Source organism: Bombus flavifrons, chromosome 1, assembly GCF_040668555.2.
Source record: "Bombus flavifrons isolate JBK064 chromosome 1, iyBomFlav1_principal, whole genome shotgun sequence".
NCBI lineage: Eukaryota > Metazoa > Arthropoda > Insecta > Hymenoptera > Apidae > Bombus > Bombus flavifrons.
In genome coordinates this window covers 12,868,782-12,886,108 of record NC_138442.1, presented here as the reverse complement: position 1 = coordinate 12,886,108, position 17,327 = coordinate 12,868,782, and the positions used below count along the sequence as shown (strand labels likewise).

Here is a 17,327-nt window from a genome sequence, read left to right as displayed (position 1 = left end):
TTCTTTTACTTTATCCCGAATCTATCTTCGAATATCCACACCTCCTTTTATTATCCCTTTATTTCTATTCTTTCTCGATGAAACAGCGATGGCGCTCGAAGCATACAACAGTTCTCAAACTAATCGTTTTCAGCGAGAATTCAATCTCGATCAGAATATTTCTTATTTAATAAAAGTTTTTTATTTGACATATGTCTATAACATATAATATTGTATTTAGAATTGAAAATTATAATAGTAGTATTAGTAGTTTATTATAAAGGAAATTCAAGATATGCTTTTGCAATTTACATCGCTAAAAATCCACCATCCACTGGCAAGGCGACTCCGTTGATCATTGAGCTACGATCGCTCAACAGGTATACTATCGCATCGATTACTTCGGATACCTCTGCAAATATAACAATAGAATAGTAAAATATAGCGGAAATTTAATTTCCATAATGAAACTATAACTCACCACCAAATCGACCCAATGGTATTTTGCTTATCATAGTTTGTGCTTTGTTCGGATCGCTCCAGCCTAGTTTACCCATTTCTGTCATGATCACTGTAGGATTTACGGTGTTTACTCTTATATTGTGCGGACCAAGTTCGAGAGCCATCGCTCTGTAAGAAATACCAATGAATGGATTGAATTCCTATTTGCTGCCGGAAGTGATTTCGAATGTTTCTTAATAAATTGGAAGTTGTTACAGCAAGGTAGGTAAAACAGATTATGAATGGATACATAGAGTGCGACTCGGTTGATAATTATAATCCAAGTTTTTAAATATATATCTTTTTAGAAATTCCTGGCTGCTAATTTACAGCTAACTAAATGCAGGATATAACAATGATTAGTTTCCTTTCTATTTCTTTTGTAAAGGGATATTGTAAATATCTATATAACTACAAATCTTGAAATAAATAAAAGTTAACTCTGCCTCTTACTTAGATAACATATCTACTGCTGCTTTGGAAGAGCAATAGACGGTATGATCTAGTAAAGCTGCCTGGCTCGCTTGCGAAGAAACATTAACAATGCTGCCGCCAACTTTCCTATCGATCAAATTTTTCGCGACCACTTGAGAGACATTTAGCATCGATTTTACGTTTACAGCGAAAGTCAAGTCAAAGTCTTTCTCCGTCGCGTTAAAAAAAGGATTAAGACGCGCAACACCGGCATTGTTCACCAGAAGATCAATAGGTAAGGCATTTTCGACCGCCTTCCTGGTTGCGTTCCAGTCATTAAGATCGACGCAGATGGTTTGAATACGAGGATCTTCTACGCATAACTCCACCAGGTTTTGTTTTGTTTTCGATAGCGCTATTACTTGACCTCCATATTTGGATAGACGAAGAGCCAACTCCTTGCCGATGCCTACGATGTAATATAACCTGTTAAACGAATAATTTTCTCTATGTGGAGAATCACGTGAAGTAGCAATCACGCGTGTAGTTATGTCGCACATAATTGTGAATGAACGTTTAAGGAGCCGTTATGATGTAATTGAAATGTTTCTGTTTTATCAATTTCAACCATTCCAATATTTCTACTTGTTCTATCTTTTAATTATATAATAATGACGTTTATAAGAAAGACATTGGGAAATGAGTAAATATAATTCGATCTTTATACTGGACTTTGTAGTGTGAATCTTCGAAATATACAATACGATTGCAATTATGATATTTTCAGGAATTTAACGAAAATTTCTGTTTACATTCACCATCCGTTATTCACAATGGAAGTTTTTCTATTCTGAGATAAGCATTGTCATGCACAAATATCAAATAAAAAATTTACAGCTTTCTCTGATTGGATCGATTCAAATTCTCTGTCAATAAGTGATTTTTCATTAAAAATGGGTCAGAACTATATTCAAGAAGGAACTTAAAATTCTTTAATATTGTTCCAGTATACGATTTAAAATTAAACAGATGAAGAGATTGAGTATTTACCAAATTATATATGCTATGTCAAGTACGTAACATACCTTGCCCGGCTCCGGTTACAAGAATACGCTTTCCCTCGAAATTGATGTTCATGACTACAAATGTGGTACCAACTATCGTAAGATGTTCGCTGTTAAATGTGTTTATTCTTCCTGACCCCACCAATGACGGTTACGTGCACTTATATCGGCAGTACAGAGGGCAGAGTGAACATTCGGCGCTTATTCAAATGAATTTAAATTTTATTAACTTTCACTTTCGAAATGTAATCTATAACAACTATGTATGTCCCCAATATAATCTATTATTTCCATAATCAAGTCATCAATATAATCATTATTTTAACCAATCGCTACAGACTTCTTAAGTATAATTTAAATAAGGAACATGGAAGACATAAATTCAATCCTTTCTTGTTAGTATACAATAATGATAGAATATGAAAAAAGGTATTAACTGTTCGCGTAGAAAATATTTCAAACAAAACTTCCCGCCTTATATTTAAAAATTTTAAAGTTGAAGAGTCGTTTTGGATTATCGATTGCGTATCGATATTGTAAATGAATCGTAATTCATGCTATAAATACATATCTGCCAAACTTGCAAAATTTTGCAAAAATTGTGCAATCAGTGTGTTATTTTATCTTTTAAAAAATGCAGATAAATGAAGTACAAAGTTTCAACAAGTATATCAATAATCAATGAAAGTCTTAAATGTGTTGCCCGTTGGACACTAGTGTATCACAAGTTTTTAACCTCTACGGAACGTAAATAATTCCTGGAGAAAATTTTTGAAAATAGTGAATTCCATATAATTTGCTAGAAATTACTATTTTTAAACTAAGGTTGTTAATTATTACGGTAACGTAAATAATTATCCTGTTTTGGAGGTTAACTTCCTTCGTAAGAGGTAATATTTTAAAATACATTTTTTGTGACAATTGTTATTGTTCTTATTTAGTAATTACATAGATATTATTATAATTCGAAATAATTTTAATCGTATATGATTTTGTACAGGTTGGATCGGAATATGGAAACAGCATTTTGAGATCATAATTTTTAATTTTGTTCGTAACAAATAATTGGAAAGGAACGTTGATAACAAAAAATATTGATTTTTGTATGATCCCTACTATTACGGAAACAATGGCATCAGAGACTTTTTTTGGAACTGGTGGCATACTTCATGGTGCCATAATGTTCATGCTGAGATTTACTTGGCAGTCAAGATATCGTTTACCGATGCTTATAATTATTATATTGATTGCAATAGATTACAGACTTCAATTAGCACTTGAATTTGATATTAATCCTGAACTACATAATCATTTGTGATTAAGGATTTAAGTTATTTATAGATCACTTCTAGATTATACTGTTAAACAAAGTTCTAAATGCTCATAGGAGATAATAAGAGAAGTATTTTTCAAGAGATTCAAGGATGAAAGGGTATATATTGTTGATATTTTTATTTATTTCTGTTGTAGTTTCAGGTTAGTATAGAATGACACTGCGTTGGAATTGTATAGTCTAAGAAAATTTTTGACTGATATTAATTAATATTTTCAAGTATTTATGTATCATATTGTAAAGAGAGTACTATATAGGTTTTACACAATCATTCATTGGAATGTAAATTATATATTTAAATTAATAATTACTGTTATAAGATCTATATTACATAATTTTTAATGCATACTTGTTTATTACAATGTGTTTTACACATTTACAATTATTATATATTCGTCTGTTTATATTGTTAAGACTTGTAACTTTTAATTTTGTTACATGTTTTTTTATTGAGTGATATGTCTGAGATTGACGTTTAAACGAATATTCTTTATTAAGATATGATTAAGGTAAATGTGATCAAATAGCTTCAGATAGTATAGTAAATAATCAAATTCTTTAGGATTTTAGCTATTATATATATAATTATTAAGACCATCTATATAAATTATTGGGAAAATATATGTATATTTTTGCTATTAATTGTTGAATTGTAAGAAATCATTGTAAGAAATATTTGAAAATATGTTAGTAGTTTATTCGGAAAATTTAAACGATTGTAAAAGGCTGGTGAATATATGCATTAACATGATTTTAATTCTCTCTCGATATATATAATTTTCTTTTTTACATGTTAATGTATATATTTTCACGATAAAGAATGGGGACTAGCAGCTGATTAATTAATTATTTATTTATTTATTTATAAATATTCTGTGAATATGCATATTGTATTGCGTTACATCATGCAATTCCTTAGTTAAAATTCACATCGTGAATGATTTGCAAACATTCACTGTATTTATAGATTTTTTACTGAATATAAGCAATTGTACTGAACATAGCTAAACAAATAAATAAATCAACAATTATTTTTCTAAACCATTTTTTTATTTCTTTACCAGGAAATGACTGTTAAGGCGTATAAATAAATACGAAGGATTTCTTACAAGCTTTAAATTTATGAACTTGAATGAATTAAAATTTTTAAATATAAATTTTACGGTCGTGTTATTGACAAGTTTTTATCGCTAACTACAAATTTTTATTTTTATTGTTTCAAACTGTTCTTTCATTCATTTAGTAGATTAGAAATGATGGTATATGATAATATTGTATATGTTCTGAGAAGAATTGCAACTCTTCCAGCAGTAGTTCAAGAGTCGAAACCCTTTCTCAAAGGAAAAGAACTTCTAGGTACAGGTTATGTCACTTTAGTAAAATATTACCCTATTTATTTTCCGTATCTCTTCCCTATTTTTACATAATAATTTTTATCATCAGTTTCTCAGTTCTGTTGTTTGCATCAAAATTCAGATTAAATTAATACAAGATGATCCGGATGGTAGAATTTGTCAAATACAATATCAAGTCGTAAGTTACCATCATTAATTTTAATGCTTTTGTAAACGGTACAATAATGGAAATATATTATTACTTGAATTACAGACCAAGAAGGCAGGGAAGTGTTCGAAGCTTCCGCCCTGACTGCTTCTGAATTCTCACACAAAACGTGAAGATGTAGAAAATCGCTACCTTATATTATAATATCTTTACCAACAAAATAAGTATCTTCTTCTTTGTACCAAACAAGATCTAGAATCCACTATTCGTTCTTCTTATTTCCTTCCATTCTATCGAATATCAATTAAACACCCACGAGTCGTTCTCGAAGTCGATTTCATTCAGAAGTTCGTCCTTCGAGATTCGACGCTTCGATCTTTATGAAGAAAAGTGGCCGGATTTCCGCTGAACGTGATGAAGAGGACTTGTTTAATCTTAATTTCTGTAAAGTCGCGTGGACGTATAGGGTGCATGGTGGGACTGTCGCTATAAAATCCTGGGAAAATCGAGATACAGCTTCTTCAGTATTGTAAGCTACATGGAAACACTTGGAAGGTTCGCTAGTATTTGGGCGGTTTTGTTTTTCTGCGGCGTCCCGTTTTGCAGCTATGGAAACTTTCCTTCTAAAGATTTTGGTGAGACTAGACGAAAGATCTAAGACTACCTTTTTTTTTAACAATATTATTGTATCGTTATCAAAGAATCTATTTGTGATAGTTGTTAGTTTCTGTATCTTCTGTTGAAATTAGAAATTGTAATCAACTATAATCTTTTTCTTCATAAGTAAAGATATATCTGGTTATAGAGAATTAAAGTGGCAGTTATTGCAGGAGAAAAATTGGACGTTCTGTCTAAGATAGTCAATTACATTCGCCAAAGGCCTCGTCAAATGAATGCCGATGTTACGTTATCTCTAACGATCGTCGAAGGTAAAGATTTGAAATCTACGAGTTTAACGAGTACTGAAACCTTAAACAAAATGCCTCTGTTATTCTTTCATACAGCTAACGCGATTGCTATCTTCTTGCATGAAAATGCGCGACATCTTGTGGATAAACATCGAAACATTCTTCTGACGATTTTAAGATTGTGCGATTCTACTCGACGAGATTTGTTAGATAAAGTCATTCCAGAGAACGAGGACGTCCAGTTACGTAAGAATATCACATTAAAAAAGAAGATACCGCGTCTTGAAAAACTTTTTTATTATGTACAAAATTGAAGTCTTTTAATTGTAGTGCACGAAAGCATAAATTATCCAATTTTGTGGCTAAAAGAAATATCATGGCGCCGTGGCGCTCTAAAAAAGGGGAAGACCAATTTTAAATTAAATTATCGGGACATACGAGAACTGATAATGCAAGGACCGCCCAAGGAGGAAGAAAGCGATCGATGTCTCGCCGAAATTGTTCGGAATAAATTGAATTCCAGCAATAGAATTCCTGATTTGTGCGTGGAGATATTGGCAAGTCGAGAATCTAGTAGAGGATACCCTCTTACACATAGATTGTTGATTGTTCAAATTGCTAAGATAGTCAGTGTCATTAACATATCTTTTCTTTCATGTGCTTTGACACAGATTTAGCTTACGAGTTAATCGAATTTCGTTTCTTTTTAGTTGAAATGCGATCGAGGTCTTCCATCTTCGGAATTAATACTATCTTACTGTTCCGCGATCCTCGAAGATCTGATCGATATCGAAACAGCTGGATTTCCTTATCAAACTCCAGATTTAACGATGGAACAAGGTAAAACGGAATACATATATCGAAATTTGTTTTCTCGTCTAGCGCTACTTTTTTAGTAACGCGTCCTCCTTTATTTTGGAAGTTGTTCTATGCGGCATGGAAGGATTCCTGGAATTCACTGGCAAGCACTATGAACGATTAGTACTGCGTTGGTCTCGTCCCAGCGGTTGTTTCAGTTCGTTTGGATATAGATTCGCCAACAACGAGATACGCGTGTCGCGAAGAACCTCGAAGCAAACGGACTTTGGTTGCGATAGCCACGCTACTGGTCTAGCCGCTGCTACGCTTTCTTTATTTATTCGCGAGAATCTGGAAAACGCTCGCTGGTAAACGCTCGAACCGCCCGACGAATGATCGCCTGCATAACACGTACGCGAATACGGCGCATCGATAAAGGCGTAACGAACCAGAGAAGAATCTGGAAACGACGGAAAGGAAGAGAACGAGATAAGGAAGAGGAAAAACAAGTTACAAACAAAGAATAATTTATTTCTCATAGTCCGTAACAATAGTTACAAATGATAGAATCTCTACATACGATGGAAAGACGAGTAGAATAGAGTAAAAGTGGGAGCAGGGGAAATAAATAGTCAGTCGTTAACCTTGCGTAGGAGAGACTGGTTCTCGCGATGTGGTAACACGTATATTTTTGCATATGCTTAACATTTTCTTCATCCTTGAAAATGGAATCTATTCTCGTCCACGGCGGGCATCAGTCTCGCCTTTTTGATATCGCGTTCTGGCAAGCCGGCAGTGTCGGTTTCCTAGCAGTAAACGTGTCCCTCCCTCGCGATTTCTCTTGAAACCCGCGAGCTTGCACCCTCGAACGACGTCCGCTTTTCTCTTCAATATTCGATATATTCGATCGTATTAGTCGATTTTTCATGGGCTATATAGGTCATTGAAGCGACTTTTTTTATTAGATTTTGAGACACAGTTTCCGACGAAATTTCAAAAAATTTCATATAACACACGTGATATAATTTTCTGTGGTATCAAAATACTTTCACGTGCCATTATAAATATACGATGCACCGAGAATTTTAATATTTTACGTAAAAATAATTTTATTTTATAAAAAGTAAAATCTCAGAATAGTTCCTAAGCAAATCTTTTTTTATTGCTTTTTTTGCTTTTATTTAAAAGAAAGAAAAATAAAGAGACGAACAATATAGGTAAAGCATGTAGCCCGTAAATACAGCGAACCATCTTGAGAACTTCCAATTTCCTACGCAGAAGATTATTATCGTTCGAGGGAACATCCCGGTGTCATAAATATGTTCTAATCTACTGTTGACAGTTAGTTTTGGTTTATAAACACGATTGCGTGGTTTTCGATAAATTCTCTATCGACAAAAAGGCGGTGCCTCGTGCTTTGGTGCGATTACGCTAATTGAACTTTAAGTAACTCCTTCCGAAGCAATTAGACCGTTCTTTCTTGCGATCGAAATCAATTTCTCGTCTGAAAGAAAGAACGGTACAATTTTTTCGCGAAAAGGAGACTTCTCGCTGCTTTTTTTCTTTTTTTTCGTAAAATCACCGATTCGCTTCAAGGTCGCCGATAATTGTACGGCCTTCCGTACGGTCCCATTCTGCTGTTCAATTTATCATATCTCAGATACTGGAAGTAACTGTACACTACCAACCACAAGTAGGCATAGATTACTGAAAAAATATTAAATATTCATTACAATTTCAAATAAATGGACAGCTGGAAGTTAAAAGTTGTTAGTACAACGTTTTTTAAAGAATGTTCGAGGCGTTAACATAACGAGTTTTTTAACATTTCGTAAATATCCTCGTAACTGTTGAATATGCCAAAGAAAATTGAAAAGGATTATAAATGTCAAGATTGTAGAATGCAAAGGTATTTATAATTCATTAGCTACTCACCGACAGCTATAAGGCCAATGACGAGCCACAGAATTCCATTTATTGCCGCGTGATTCACGAAGAACATTATGGACGTGTATAGGACACTCACTAACAGACCGACGGCTAACATCAAGCCCAGAATTACCCATGGTAGCATCATAAACGTGTTTTTCTATAATAAAACAATTTTCTCACCCTTTCGCTTTCGATTTATACAATTAATTATATCGGATGAAACAGCATCGAGCGAATGACATTAGAAAAATTGAATATGATTTACGATTTTCGTAGAATCGGTGGAGAAACGATTTTACCTTGATAGCGCCAACTATGAGCAGCATCGAGATCAAAATTGTCATGCACAAGTTTATCGCGAAGATGATTTTAACGATGCTCTGGTCCAGCACGTCGATCAGTATCGTCTTCCATTCGACGTTCAGAGTAAAGATCATAATCAACGAGATGATCGATAGAATCTAACAAGCAACGAAACGAATAATTTAACCCTATAGAAACGACTTTTTCGTTCAATTAAAATTACAAAATAGAATTACGAAATTACTAATTTTAGGAATTTCGTTCCGATAAGTACTTACGATGCCCAATATTCCGGTGAACAATGTTCCCGCTTTTAGCGAGTAACATCCGCAACACGACGAGAGTTGCATTCTGAAAAGGAACAGAATAATTTAAACTATATTTGCAAAGCAAAAGGACAGAGAGCGTTCTTAATTATTATTCTATCGATTTGTTGTTTGCCGCAAATGTCGAGCAACCACTCTGATAGAATTTAGATCACGAGTAGAATTAGAATCTGACTGGTGCTCGCGTATTTTTAAAGCCGATTGATGAACCAATTTCTCATTCTTGTTGTCTCGGTGCTTTTTTGTTTTCACTTCGTCGATGCTTTTTAATATTTCGCTTATATCCTTTCGACGTGGCTGAATATTAAAAGATTTTATTCGAAAGTCGTGGAACGGAAGAAAAATTATGGATTTGAATGGTAAAAGGTGGGAATTTCGAAGTTTTTCTCCAATCAACCGCCGTTGAGTCACGCGGCATCGAGTTACGTAACAAATTTGGAGGATCACGACTCAAGGATTCAAGTTCCTCGAACAAGCTGCTTTTGTCGAATTAAATGTCACGGAACGTTTCATTTTCCATTCTGCGAACAGTCGCGCCGTTCGGCATCAATTATAATGTTTGCATATCCACGTGGCGTGACCAACGCATTAACATCCGTGATATTACGTCGAACTTGACGCCGTATTATACTTCACCTTAGTCATTTTTATTTCAGTCCGAGCGTCACGTAGAAATTTCTAAATATTGCGCCCGTGTGAATGAGCACGCTCGATAGTTCGTCGTATTGTCAAAACGCAGGACGACGATTTTATCAAAACACCGATGTATAGCGTACGCGAATTGTTGTACGAAATGTATCGCGAATTATAAATAAACGTAGAGTCGTAGCTGATTCTTGTCTCGAGTGTATCTAGCGTTCGATACAATTCAGCTTTGATGCTTTTTCTTTATTCCACACTTTTCCGAAGAGATGCCAACGTGAGAGAGAAGCGAAGAGAGCAAGAGGATTATGCGGCGGAACTTAATGGAAGGAGAACGACAGAAATGAGAGGAAAACGAAGAGCAGCAACGACGATGGTCACGATCTCTAACATGTGGCATTAAAACGACGAAGTTTAATTCGTGGCACGCCGAGAATAGAGGAAATATGGGTCATTGGCATAGGTGGCCAGATCTATTTTCGCTTGTTCGCCGGTTCGTTTCTTCGGCTTACCCGGTGCTGACCTTTCTTTCCGAGTTTGTTATTCCACCAGGCTGTCGTATCCGGCCGCCACACCATAGGAAACTTCTTCAGAACTACCCCGATCAAATAAATTACCAATATCTTTGAATTCTGTTCTTTCGTATTTCTTTACCTCAATTCGCGTTTCCTTGGAAATGAAATTAATTTTTTTTTCTGAGGGGAAAAGATCAACCGTCAGTGTGGAAAATATTGGGAAAATTTCATTCGTTAAATTCGTATTAGCATCGACAGAACCACCCGGTTTATCGTTACGTTTCTTTTTTAACTAAGAAGATGCGACACTGATGAATCGTAATTAACAAACGACGTTTGGTATCGCTTAAAAGAGCAAGGAAAGAAGTCGGAGAGACAGGAAAAGGAGATCGCCGTGAGATCGGTCGATACGAGTCATACGAGCGACCGTGGCGGTCATGGTGAACACGAAGCATCGTCGAGGTCTGTCGGGCCCCATAAGGAAACGCTTCTCGATCCCTTGTTCCCGTATTTCCTCTGGTTCACCTCGTGCAAAAAGGAAACGCGTCGTCTATGAAGAACCAGTCGGTTGACATTGGCCACCGTTCGATTCCTCGCTCGCTCCGTTTCTGTCTCGATTTCAGAACGCACGAATCCGTGATTTATTCGACCATTAAACGACACGGAACACGACCTGACCGTCTCTGCGATCGATTCCTCCATCGACGATTCCTAGGACGCGTCCCAGGAACAATGGAACAGAGAACCACGAGTTAATTCGATCTCGAAAATAGCTATAAGGAAGGCTCGATAGAAGGAACTTTATCAGCAGAATAGATAAATAAATGAATTATACGAGTCTTTCAGGCGCTATTTCGATCGATTCCATTTTTTGCTAATTTCATAACGTTACTACGCGAAGACACGATTAAAGAAGACCTCGACCTGAATGGAACTTGGCGTGCTGTTCAAAGTCTTAGGCCTTTTATAACGCGTAATAACATAATTTCACGCTTCTTTCAATTCGTTTCATTCTATTTGTTTTAACTTAGCGATTGTACATTTTACTATGGTATAAAAAAGTGAGAAATTTCAAATGAAATTTTAACACCTCCACGTGTAACGTGACTGCGATCACGCGTTGACAGCAGCATCGAATTGATTCGTTACGTTTATTCTATTGTTGGATAAGTTTGTTCGAATAAGTTGAAAGATTAAAACAGTGATTATGCGTTATACGACGTAGCTTGGACGAAACTTTCGACGAAGAAGCTGTTTTCTTAATTTTCTCGCCAAGCTGAAATTGCAAATCGCCGATAAAGATTCGATCGAAACGTGTCGTAATCTTCCGTTTTATCGTGTACGTAGATCGTAAAAAATAAAAAGAGAGAACGATTGGAAGAAACGCCAACGCGTAAATTCGTTAGCGGAATAATAACATTTGCACGCAACTATGCGCACAGTCTATAAACAGCGATGACACACGAAATAAGGTCGCGTGAGGTGAACCGAGCATTCTGTGAAAAAAGCAAAACTGTTGTAAAATCGCCATTATGCTCATTACTTATTACTTCATGGCGACGCGATACCTCGACCTCGTTTATCGCTTTTAATTACATTCGTGCCATTACAAGTCCGTTTGGCGAAGGAAATGCAGAAGGAAACGATTACGGAAGATTAAATCGCGAATTCTGACGCTTGCATTGAGTGACTTTGTCGGTCTGTTCGTCGTATTCCTTGCAAAAAAACACGGTTGCATCATCGAGCGAGAGAGATCACGCTCGGCCTCGAGAGGCTGTTTTCAACGAGAAGGCGTTCGCTCGTGAATACGAAGGCGGGTTACAAAGTTTCCTTTCAAGTACGATTTAGGAAATGTAGCTCACCGGTATCCGGTGTCTTTGATATTTAATTAAGAAAGAATGTTTTAATGATCGTCGTGTTAAGTCGAGGTTTGCTGAGTCAAACGGCGACACCGCGTTGCTCTGAATTTGAAACGTGTAAGAGTGGCGTCAGAAATTATGCCAAAATACAGAAAGTGTATTAAAACAATGGACACGTTACGGAAGTTTACTTTATAAATCGGAGACACGAAAGGAGGTCGTAGGTGAAAAAGATACAGTTTATAAATAGAGATAACAACGAGAACAATATTAAGCAAATTCTTGGAACTGCTTTTCGCAATTGAGCTGTTCAGAGGTTACCTCGATTATCTTCGTAATTTCGAAAGTATAAGAGTGTCATATAGAAGAAATTTTCTTCAGTTATCTACGAAAGCGTACCTAATGCTGATCACGTTGAACGAACAGAAGACAAAATTGCGGTGGTGTGGAACGAGTGGGATCCCCGTTAAATTTAGGCAGAGCACGCGTGCTAATCGACCGAAAAGAAATAGAAAACCACTTGATACGCGTGTTTACGCGGCGCCTACTCAATTATTCTTGACCCAGATACAACCATTAATCGAAAACGTGGAAAGGGCGCACCAGTTACTTAGCGAAGCTTCCTTTTCTTCGACCAGGGCGCTGTCTCTCCGTGAAACGGATATCAGAGGATCGATATCACGCCAGTTTTTTATTCGCGGCTTCTTCGCGATGGAAAAATCGCGATACATAGAAATACAATGATAAAAAGTTTATTATGTAGGCGTTTACGCATTGGAACGTTACACAATGGACGTAACGACGGCGATTCGCATTTGAAAGTCGTCGTTAGAATTTAACATTCAGATGTTTATCAAAGGTGCTTTATGTGTACAGCATCCACCGCGGCCTCCAAGTCAGGTGCAACGTCGTTCGCGGAATACCGATATCGTGTGTCGCGTGTCGATACTTTCGCAATCGTCTTCCGCGTTCGTCAAGGAAGCAAGAAAAATGATCGCCTTCCATGCTCGATGTTGCGCTCTAATTTCTTTAGTCACGAGAAGAACAGAAACGTTTCCTTCTCACGCGTCGTTACTAAATTCTTCGTTACTCGATTTCGATCAAACCGAATCTTTCGATGCTTAACCGGATCCTTCGATCAAGAATGAACGCGATCGATAAAAACACATCGATTTCAGTTACGTTATTTTTAGTGGTAATAAATGCGAATAAAGGCCACAGGAGAAATGTCAACGACCCGATTTCTAAGTAACGAAATTAATTCTTTTGAGAAATTGGCAATCCGAATGACAAGTTGGCTCGGTCTTCGTCGATCAACAGGTTAAGAGCTTCACAAAGTAGTTCACGAAGATCTGTACTATTCGCATATTCATAATACACGTCTGTATAGTTCGACAAGTTGCTGCGCACTTCGCATACGTGTTTTCATGGTTCACAGTCGCGAACGCTACTATTGGCCTCCTTTTACTTTTCGCTCGCCGCCGCCACCATCGTCCTGCTTCTTGACTACGATTTTCGTGGTCCATTCGCGAATCACTCCTCCGTTTGTTTCAGACCTCCGTTAAGCCACTCTATTTTTTCCCTCGTGTTTCACCAATATGTTTATTTTTTCAAGCTTCTCTGACTCAGAACCGAGTTCCTTCTTCTTCCTTTGCTTTGGTCTTTATTTTCGTTGATAGTCTCGGACGATCAGAGTAGATAAGAAAATAGAAATGCAGATGGATAGAAGGGTTGTAAGTGTAGCGAGGCTCGAGACGCTACGCTATTATTTTAAGCTTATTCTTCATTATCAATTGACTTGTCGAGTTACGAACTACGTATATCGATAAAATCGATCGTATCGTTAACATAGGATTTAATAAAATAATATCAGCAGTAGATTCGTCAAATCCACTGAATGGATTTTAGATATTTTGTTCTGCATTGTTGAAATGCTTTTATTGAGATGGAAAACGTAATTATACATACTTATTTATTTTCATTACACCGTTTCAATTATAGTTATTTAGCAGTAACTACAGTATAAAACGTATGCAACATGTAGTTATCGAAACATTACTATAAATTGATAGCGCTAACGTTAATATTATTGGAAAGTATAAAGTTTAATATACTGTCGAATTAACGAAAAGAAAAAAAAAATACAAATTGGATAAACGAAGAATATAAAACACGACAGAAAAGGAGGCCGCGAGCGAATCGCGTTATGAAACGTTTCTGTTTTGAAAGAATGTTAAATACGCGGGAGTATCGAAAATAACGACGTGACATTCGCGTAGTTTGGATTATTTCAGTTATCAAAGTTCACGTGATTTTTTGCAACTTATTCTTCGATAATTAGACGAGTTGGTCGATAATGAGGAAAATTTTCAGAGATCTTAGCAGCTGCCAGTGACGACTATACCCCGATGTAGATAAACTATACAGACTATGTCTGTCTCGACGGCGATAACGCGAAGGAACTCGTACGACAATACGGCAAATGGTTTTATAAAAACAAGCTTTTCCCGAGAATAGAGAGAACAGAGATACGTTTGAACCGGACGATGCTGCATCCAGGATGTTCGTCTCGATTTCAGTAATCCGAGCGTTACTTGTCTTTTGCAGACCTTTCGTTTTGTTCAGTAGAATTAAAACGTTTGCTTGCTGACGATGAAACTTAGATCAAGACGAGATTACAACGATATTAAAAAAAAAAAAAAATAAGAAAAACAACACTGATTTCTCTTTGCTTCTATATTAATACGTTTTAGAGCTACGTTTTTATGTTGTGGATATTTTGGAAATTGTCAATTCGTTCGAAAATTAATCTTTACGATCTGTTCGTACATTACGAAAGGAAAAGGAAACTCGTTTAATTGTTCAACGCTGTCTTAGCATCTGTTTTGAGTGAATCACACGATTACATCGTGAATCACAAGATTACAATGTATGTTACAGTTGAAAACACAGGTGATATGAAAATGAAAAAATTCGAAAGTTTACCGGGTGTGTTTACCGTGGAGATTTGCTATCTCGAGAAGAGTCGTGCCTTTTCCTAAGGCGAGAAGAATTTTGTGCGTTATTTGCACATGTTTCGCGGTCTATGCTAAACACAGGCCCGTAACAATTTTTGTCGCGGCAACTCGCGTATTCGCTATACATTTTCATCGTACGAGCAAATTGAAGAAATCGCTCACTTGGCCGATTATACAATTCGCCGCGATTATCGTCAATTACCACGGTGATGGATAGTTTTCGCTTATCGTACGAGCTTGTCTGTCCTTCGTTCGAGTTTTTGGTGGAATTTTTACGAGCTAACGAATTGTTCTTTTGTAAATAATTTTTACGAAATTTAAAAACACATTTCTACGACGATAGCAAAAATTATCGAGTGCGCATCGTAAAACGTTACAATCTTGAAACTTGAACGTTGTATTTCTTTTGATTTTATAGTCGTCTGTTGTCATTTGTTCGCTTTTTTATTTACTTCAAAGGAAAGAGAACTTGTTCGTTAAGAAACATAAACTTTTCAGTAATATATTAAGAAAGAAAGAAATTATCGAGCAAAAAGGAGAAATAAGTAACGAAACGATTATTATAATAAATTGTTTTCCAAGGATTTAAATAACCCGGTGGCAGCTCAGGATCGAGTTACGTTTGTTAAAAGTATTACACCGCTTCAAGCGCTTTTAATTACCACTCGAGGTTATCAAACATCGACTAAAAACTGCTCGCGCTCGGTACGTCACTTTCCGCCACCTACGATCCTCAGCTTCCTACTTTCTTCCCCCGCAACTGTCGCTTTCAAACCCTTTCATACATTTACAAATCTTCTCGTATTACTCACTTACAGGACGAGAAGAACCTAACTGAAATCTACGACGCTAAAGAGGGCTTCGTGCGTGATCACTTTTATCCGGAATCATTTCTTCGAACTTCAACTTCCGTTCACCAAAAAGATCGAAATCAACCCAAACTTTTCACCTTCACTTCTCGCTCGTCTCTCGTTACGTGTCTTCTTCCTCTCTATACATTTGAATTCCCCTTCTTCCTGCTCTTTATACGTCGTCAACGTGTAACCATCTCGACGTTATAAAAAACGCCGATCGCAAACGAATTTTCACTGACTGTCTCGTTTAAAAAATAAAAAAAAGAAAGAACGAAACGTTCGTTCGATTTACTCACTTTTGAAAGATCGCTGTTCTCTCGGGAGGATCGAACGCGCGAGTTCCGAAAGGAAGACCGGAAGAAAGGTACGTCGGGGCGAATGAGGAAGAAAGTCGGGTGCCGCGAGGCGCAACGAAATTACGCTTAGGTCCAGCGCGGTCCGCTCGCAATAGGAGATGGTCAGAAACTGTGCCAAGAACAGTACGCGCGCCGCCGCGGCAGACCGCGAAGTTGTACACCTACGACGCATATACCTACATCTACACCGGTGGCTAACCAACACAACATCGCGCCGCGGCCGATCGCCGATCGGCTTCTCTCCTCTACGCTTTACCCCGTGCCAACCGATCGCCGTCACGTGCAGTTTTCTTTTTTTCTTTTCTTTCCACGGAAGTGACAAACGTAGGTAAAACGTAGCGAGCGAAGAATCGCGAATCGAAGCTGCGATCGTGCAACATTTGGATGATCGGCGGACGAGTTGATAAGGGTGGTCGATCGGTGGGTACATGAACAGCGAAGAAGAGAGAATCGTGTGAGGGAAAAAACGTTTTAGGAGAATGGTTGGAAGTGGAGGATTTGAAAGTTTGAAAATTACTAAATTTGAAAGTTGGAGTGTTATAGGAAGGTATAACGATTTATCTAAAGGTGCAGAGAAATGGAAAATCGGTGACGCTTAATTGAACGATTAAGCGGTCAGTAAAGAGATGTCGAGGGCAAACAGGAACTGTATTTAATTAAGTATATTAAGCTTGTTGAGTGATACAATAAGAGAGCGGGGTAAAAGGTCGGTGGAATTGAATGAACCTCGTTTGGGAACGCTGTCCGAGTTAAATCAATATTCGGATTGATAAACTCGGAATTGGCAAGATTTCGCGGTGTATTCCATGTCTTAATGCTAGAACGTTTTAGTCAAGATTTTGTCCTTGTGATTATTTTCTCTTTTAAACAGACGAAAGCTGACTTAGATACTTTTCGAAGGAAAATTATACCTTTAAAGTATGATTGTTTATTCGTTAGAAATGAATAATACTTGCGAGTCGACGAAAAAATTTCACTTATCACGAAATATTTGTCGTTCAAAAAACATCGTGCCACTTGTAA

General features: G+C 36.9%; 3 protein-coding genes and 1 long non-coding RNA gene across 7 annotated transcripts; 2 read left to right on the top strand and 2 right to left on the bottom strand.

Annotated features, from left to right (window-relative positions):
• Positions 1-158: 158 nt before the first annotated feature.
• On the bottom strand, positions 159-2,128 carry LOC138183718 (L-xylulose reductase). The gene is made up of 4 exons (XM_069121070.1): positions 1,980-2,128; positions 934-1,363; positions 461-609; positions 159-391 (listed from the first exon to the last, which is right to left on the bottom strand). The coding sequence occupies exons 1-4, from the start codon at positions 2,029-2,031 to the stop codon at positions 288-290; spliced, it is 735 nt and encodes a 244-aa protein (XP_068977171.1). The 5' UTR covers positions 2,032-2,128; the 3' UTR covers positions 159-287.
• A 224-nt stretch (positions 2,129-2,352) lies between these two features.
• Positions 2,353-4,149, top strand: LOC138183768 (uncharacterized). The gene is made up of 2 exons (XR_011174146.1): positions 2,353-2,848; positions 2,959-4,149. It is a non-coding gene; the product is annotated as an uncharacterized LOC138183768 (long non-coding RNA).
• A 1,115-nt stretch (positions 4,150-5,264) lies between these two features.
• On the top strand, positions 5,265-7,160 carry LOC138183668 (UPF0764 protein C16orf89 homolog). Of its 3 annotated transcripts, none has more exons than XM_069120959.1 (6): positions 5,280-5,429; positions 5,625-5,723; positions 5,799-5,948; positions 6,033-6,328; positions 6,413-6,542; positions 6,625-7,160. In XM_069120959.1, exons 1-6 carry the CDS (start codon positions 5,333-5,335, stop codon positions 6,870-6,872), a joined length of 1,020 nt encoding a protein of 339 aa, XP_068977060.1. In that variant the 5' UTR covers positions 5,280-5,332; the 3' UTR covers positions 6,873-7,160. The 3 variants fall into 3 exon arrangements, with proteins under 3 accessions (XP_068977050.1, XP_068977060.1, XP_068977069.1); XM_069120968.1 differs by having other exon boundaries at positions 5,313-5,429; positions 5,600-5,723; XM_069120949.1 differs by having other exon boundaries at positions 5,265-5,429; positions 5,625-5,948.
• Positions 7,011-16,429, bottom strand: LOC138183731 (uncharacterized). Of its 2 annotated transcripts, none has more exons than XM_069121104.1 (5): positions 16,245-16,429; positions 9,014-9,086; positions 8,732-8,893; positions 8,436-8,589; positions 7,011-8,207 (listed from the first exon to the last, which is right to left on the bottom strand). In XM_069121104.1, the coding sequence occupies exons 2-5, from the start codon at positions 9,083-9,085 to the stop codon at positions 8,092-8,094; spliced, it is 504 nt and encodes a 167-aa protein (XP_068977205.1). In that variant the 5' UTR covers position 9,086; positions 16,245-16,429; the 3' UTR covers positions 7,011-8,091. The 2 variants fall into 2 exon arrangements, with proteins under 2 accessions (XP_068977205.1, XP_068977196.1); XM_069121095.1 differs by lacking the exon at positions 16,245-16,429 and adding an exon at positions 15,911-15,995.
• Positions 16,430-17,327: the final 898 nt, after the last annotated feature.

Coding starts and splice junctions, on each gene's coding strand:
- LOC138183668 (XM_069120949.1), top strand. CDS start 5,333: ATGGAAACACTTGGAAGGTTCGCTAGTATTTGGGCGGTTTTGTTTTTC. Junction 6,329..6,412: donor TTGTTCAAATTGCTAAGATA/GTCAGTGTCATT, acceptor GTTTCTTTTTAG/TTGAAATGCGATCGAGGTCT. Junction 6,543..6,624: donor AGATTTAACGATGGAACAAG/GTAAAACGGAAT, acceptor TTATTTTGGAAG/TTGTTCTATGCGGCATGGAA.
- LOC138183718 (XM_069121070.1), bottom strand. CDS start 2,031: ATGAACATCAATTTCGAGGGAAAGCGTATTCTTGTAACCGGAGCCGGG. Junction 1,364..1,979: donor TGTAACCGGAGCCGGGCAAG/GTATGTTACGTA, acceptor ATTACATCGTAG/GCATCGGCAAGGAGTTGGCT. Junction 610..933: donor GCAGTAGATATGTTATCTAA/GTAAGAGGCAGA, acceptor TATTTCTTACAG/AGCGATGGCTCTCGAACTTG.
- LOC138183731 (XM_069121104.1), bottom strand. CDS start 9,085: ATGCAACTCTCGTCGTGTTGCGGATGTTACTCGCTAAAAGCGGGAACA. Junction 8,590..8,731: donor TCATAGTTGGCGCTATCAAG/GTAAAATCGTTT, acceptor GTTTTATTATAG/AAAAACACGTTTATGATGCT. Junction 8,208..8,435: donor CATTGGCCTTATAGCTGTCG/GTGAGTAGCTAA, acceptor ATATTTTTTCAG/TAATCTATGCCTACTTGTGG.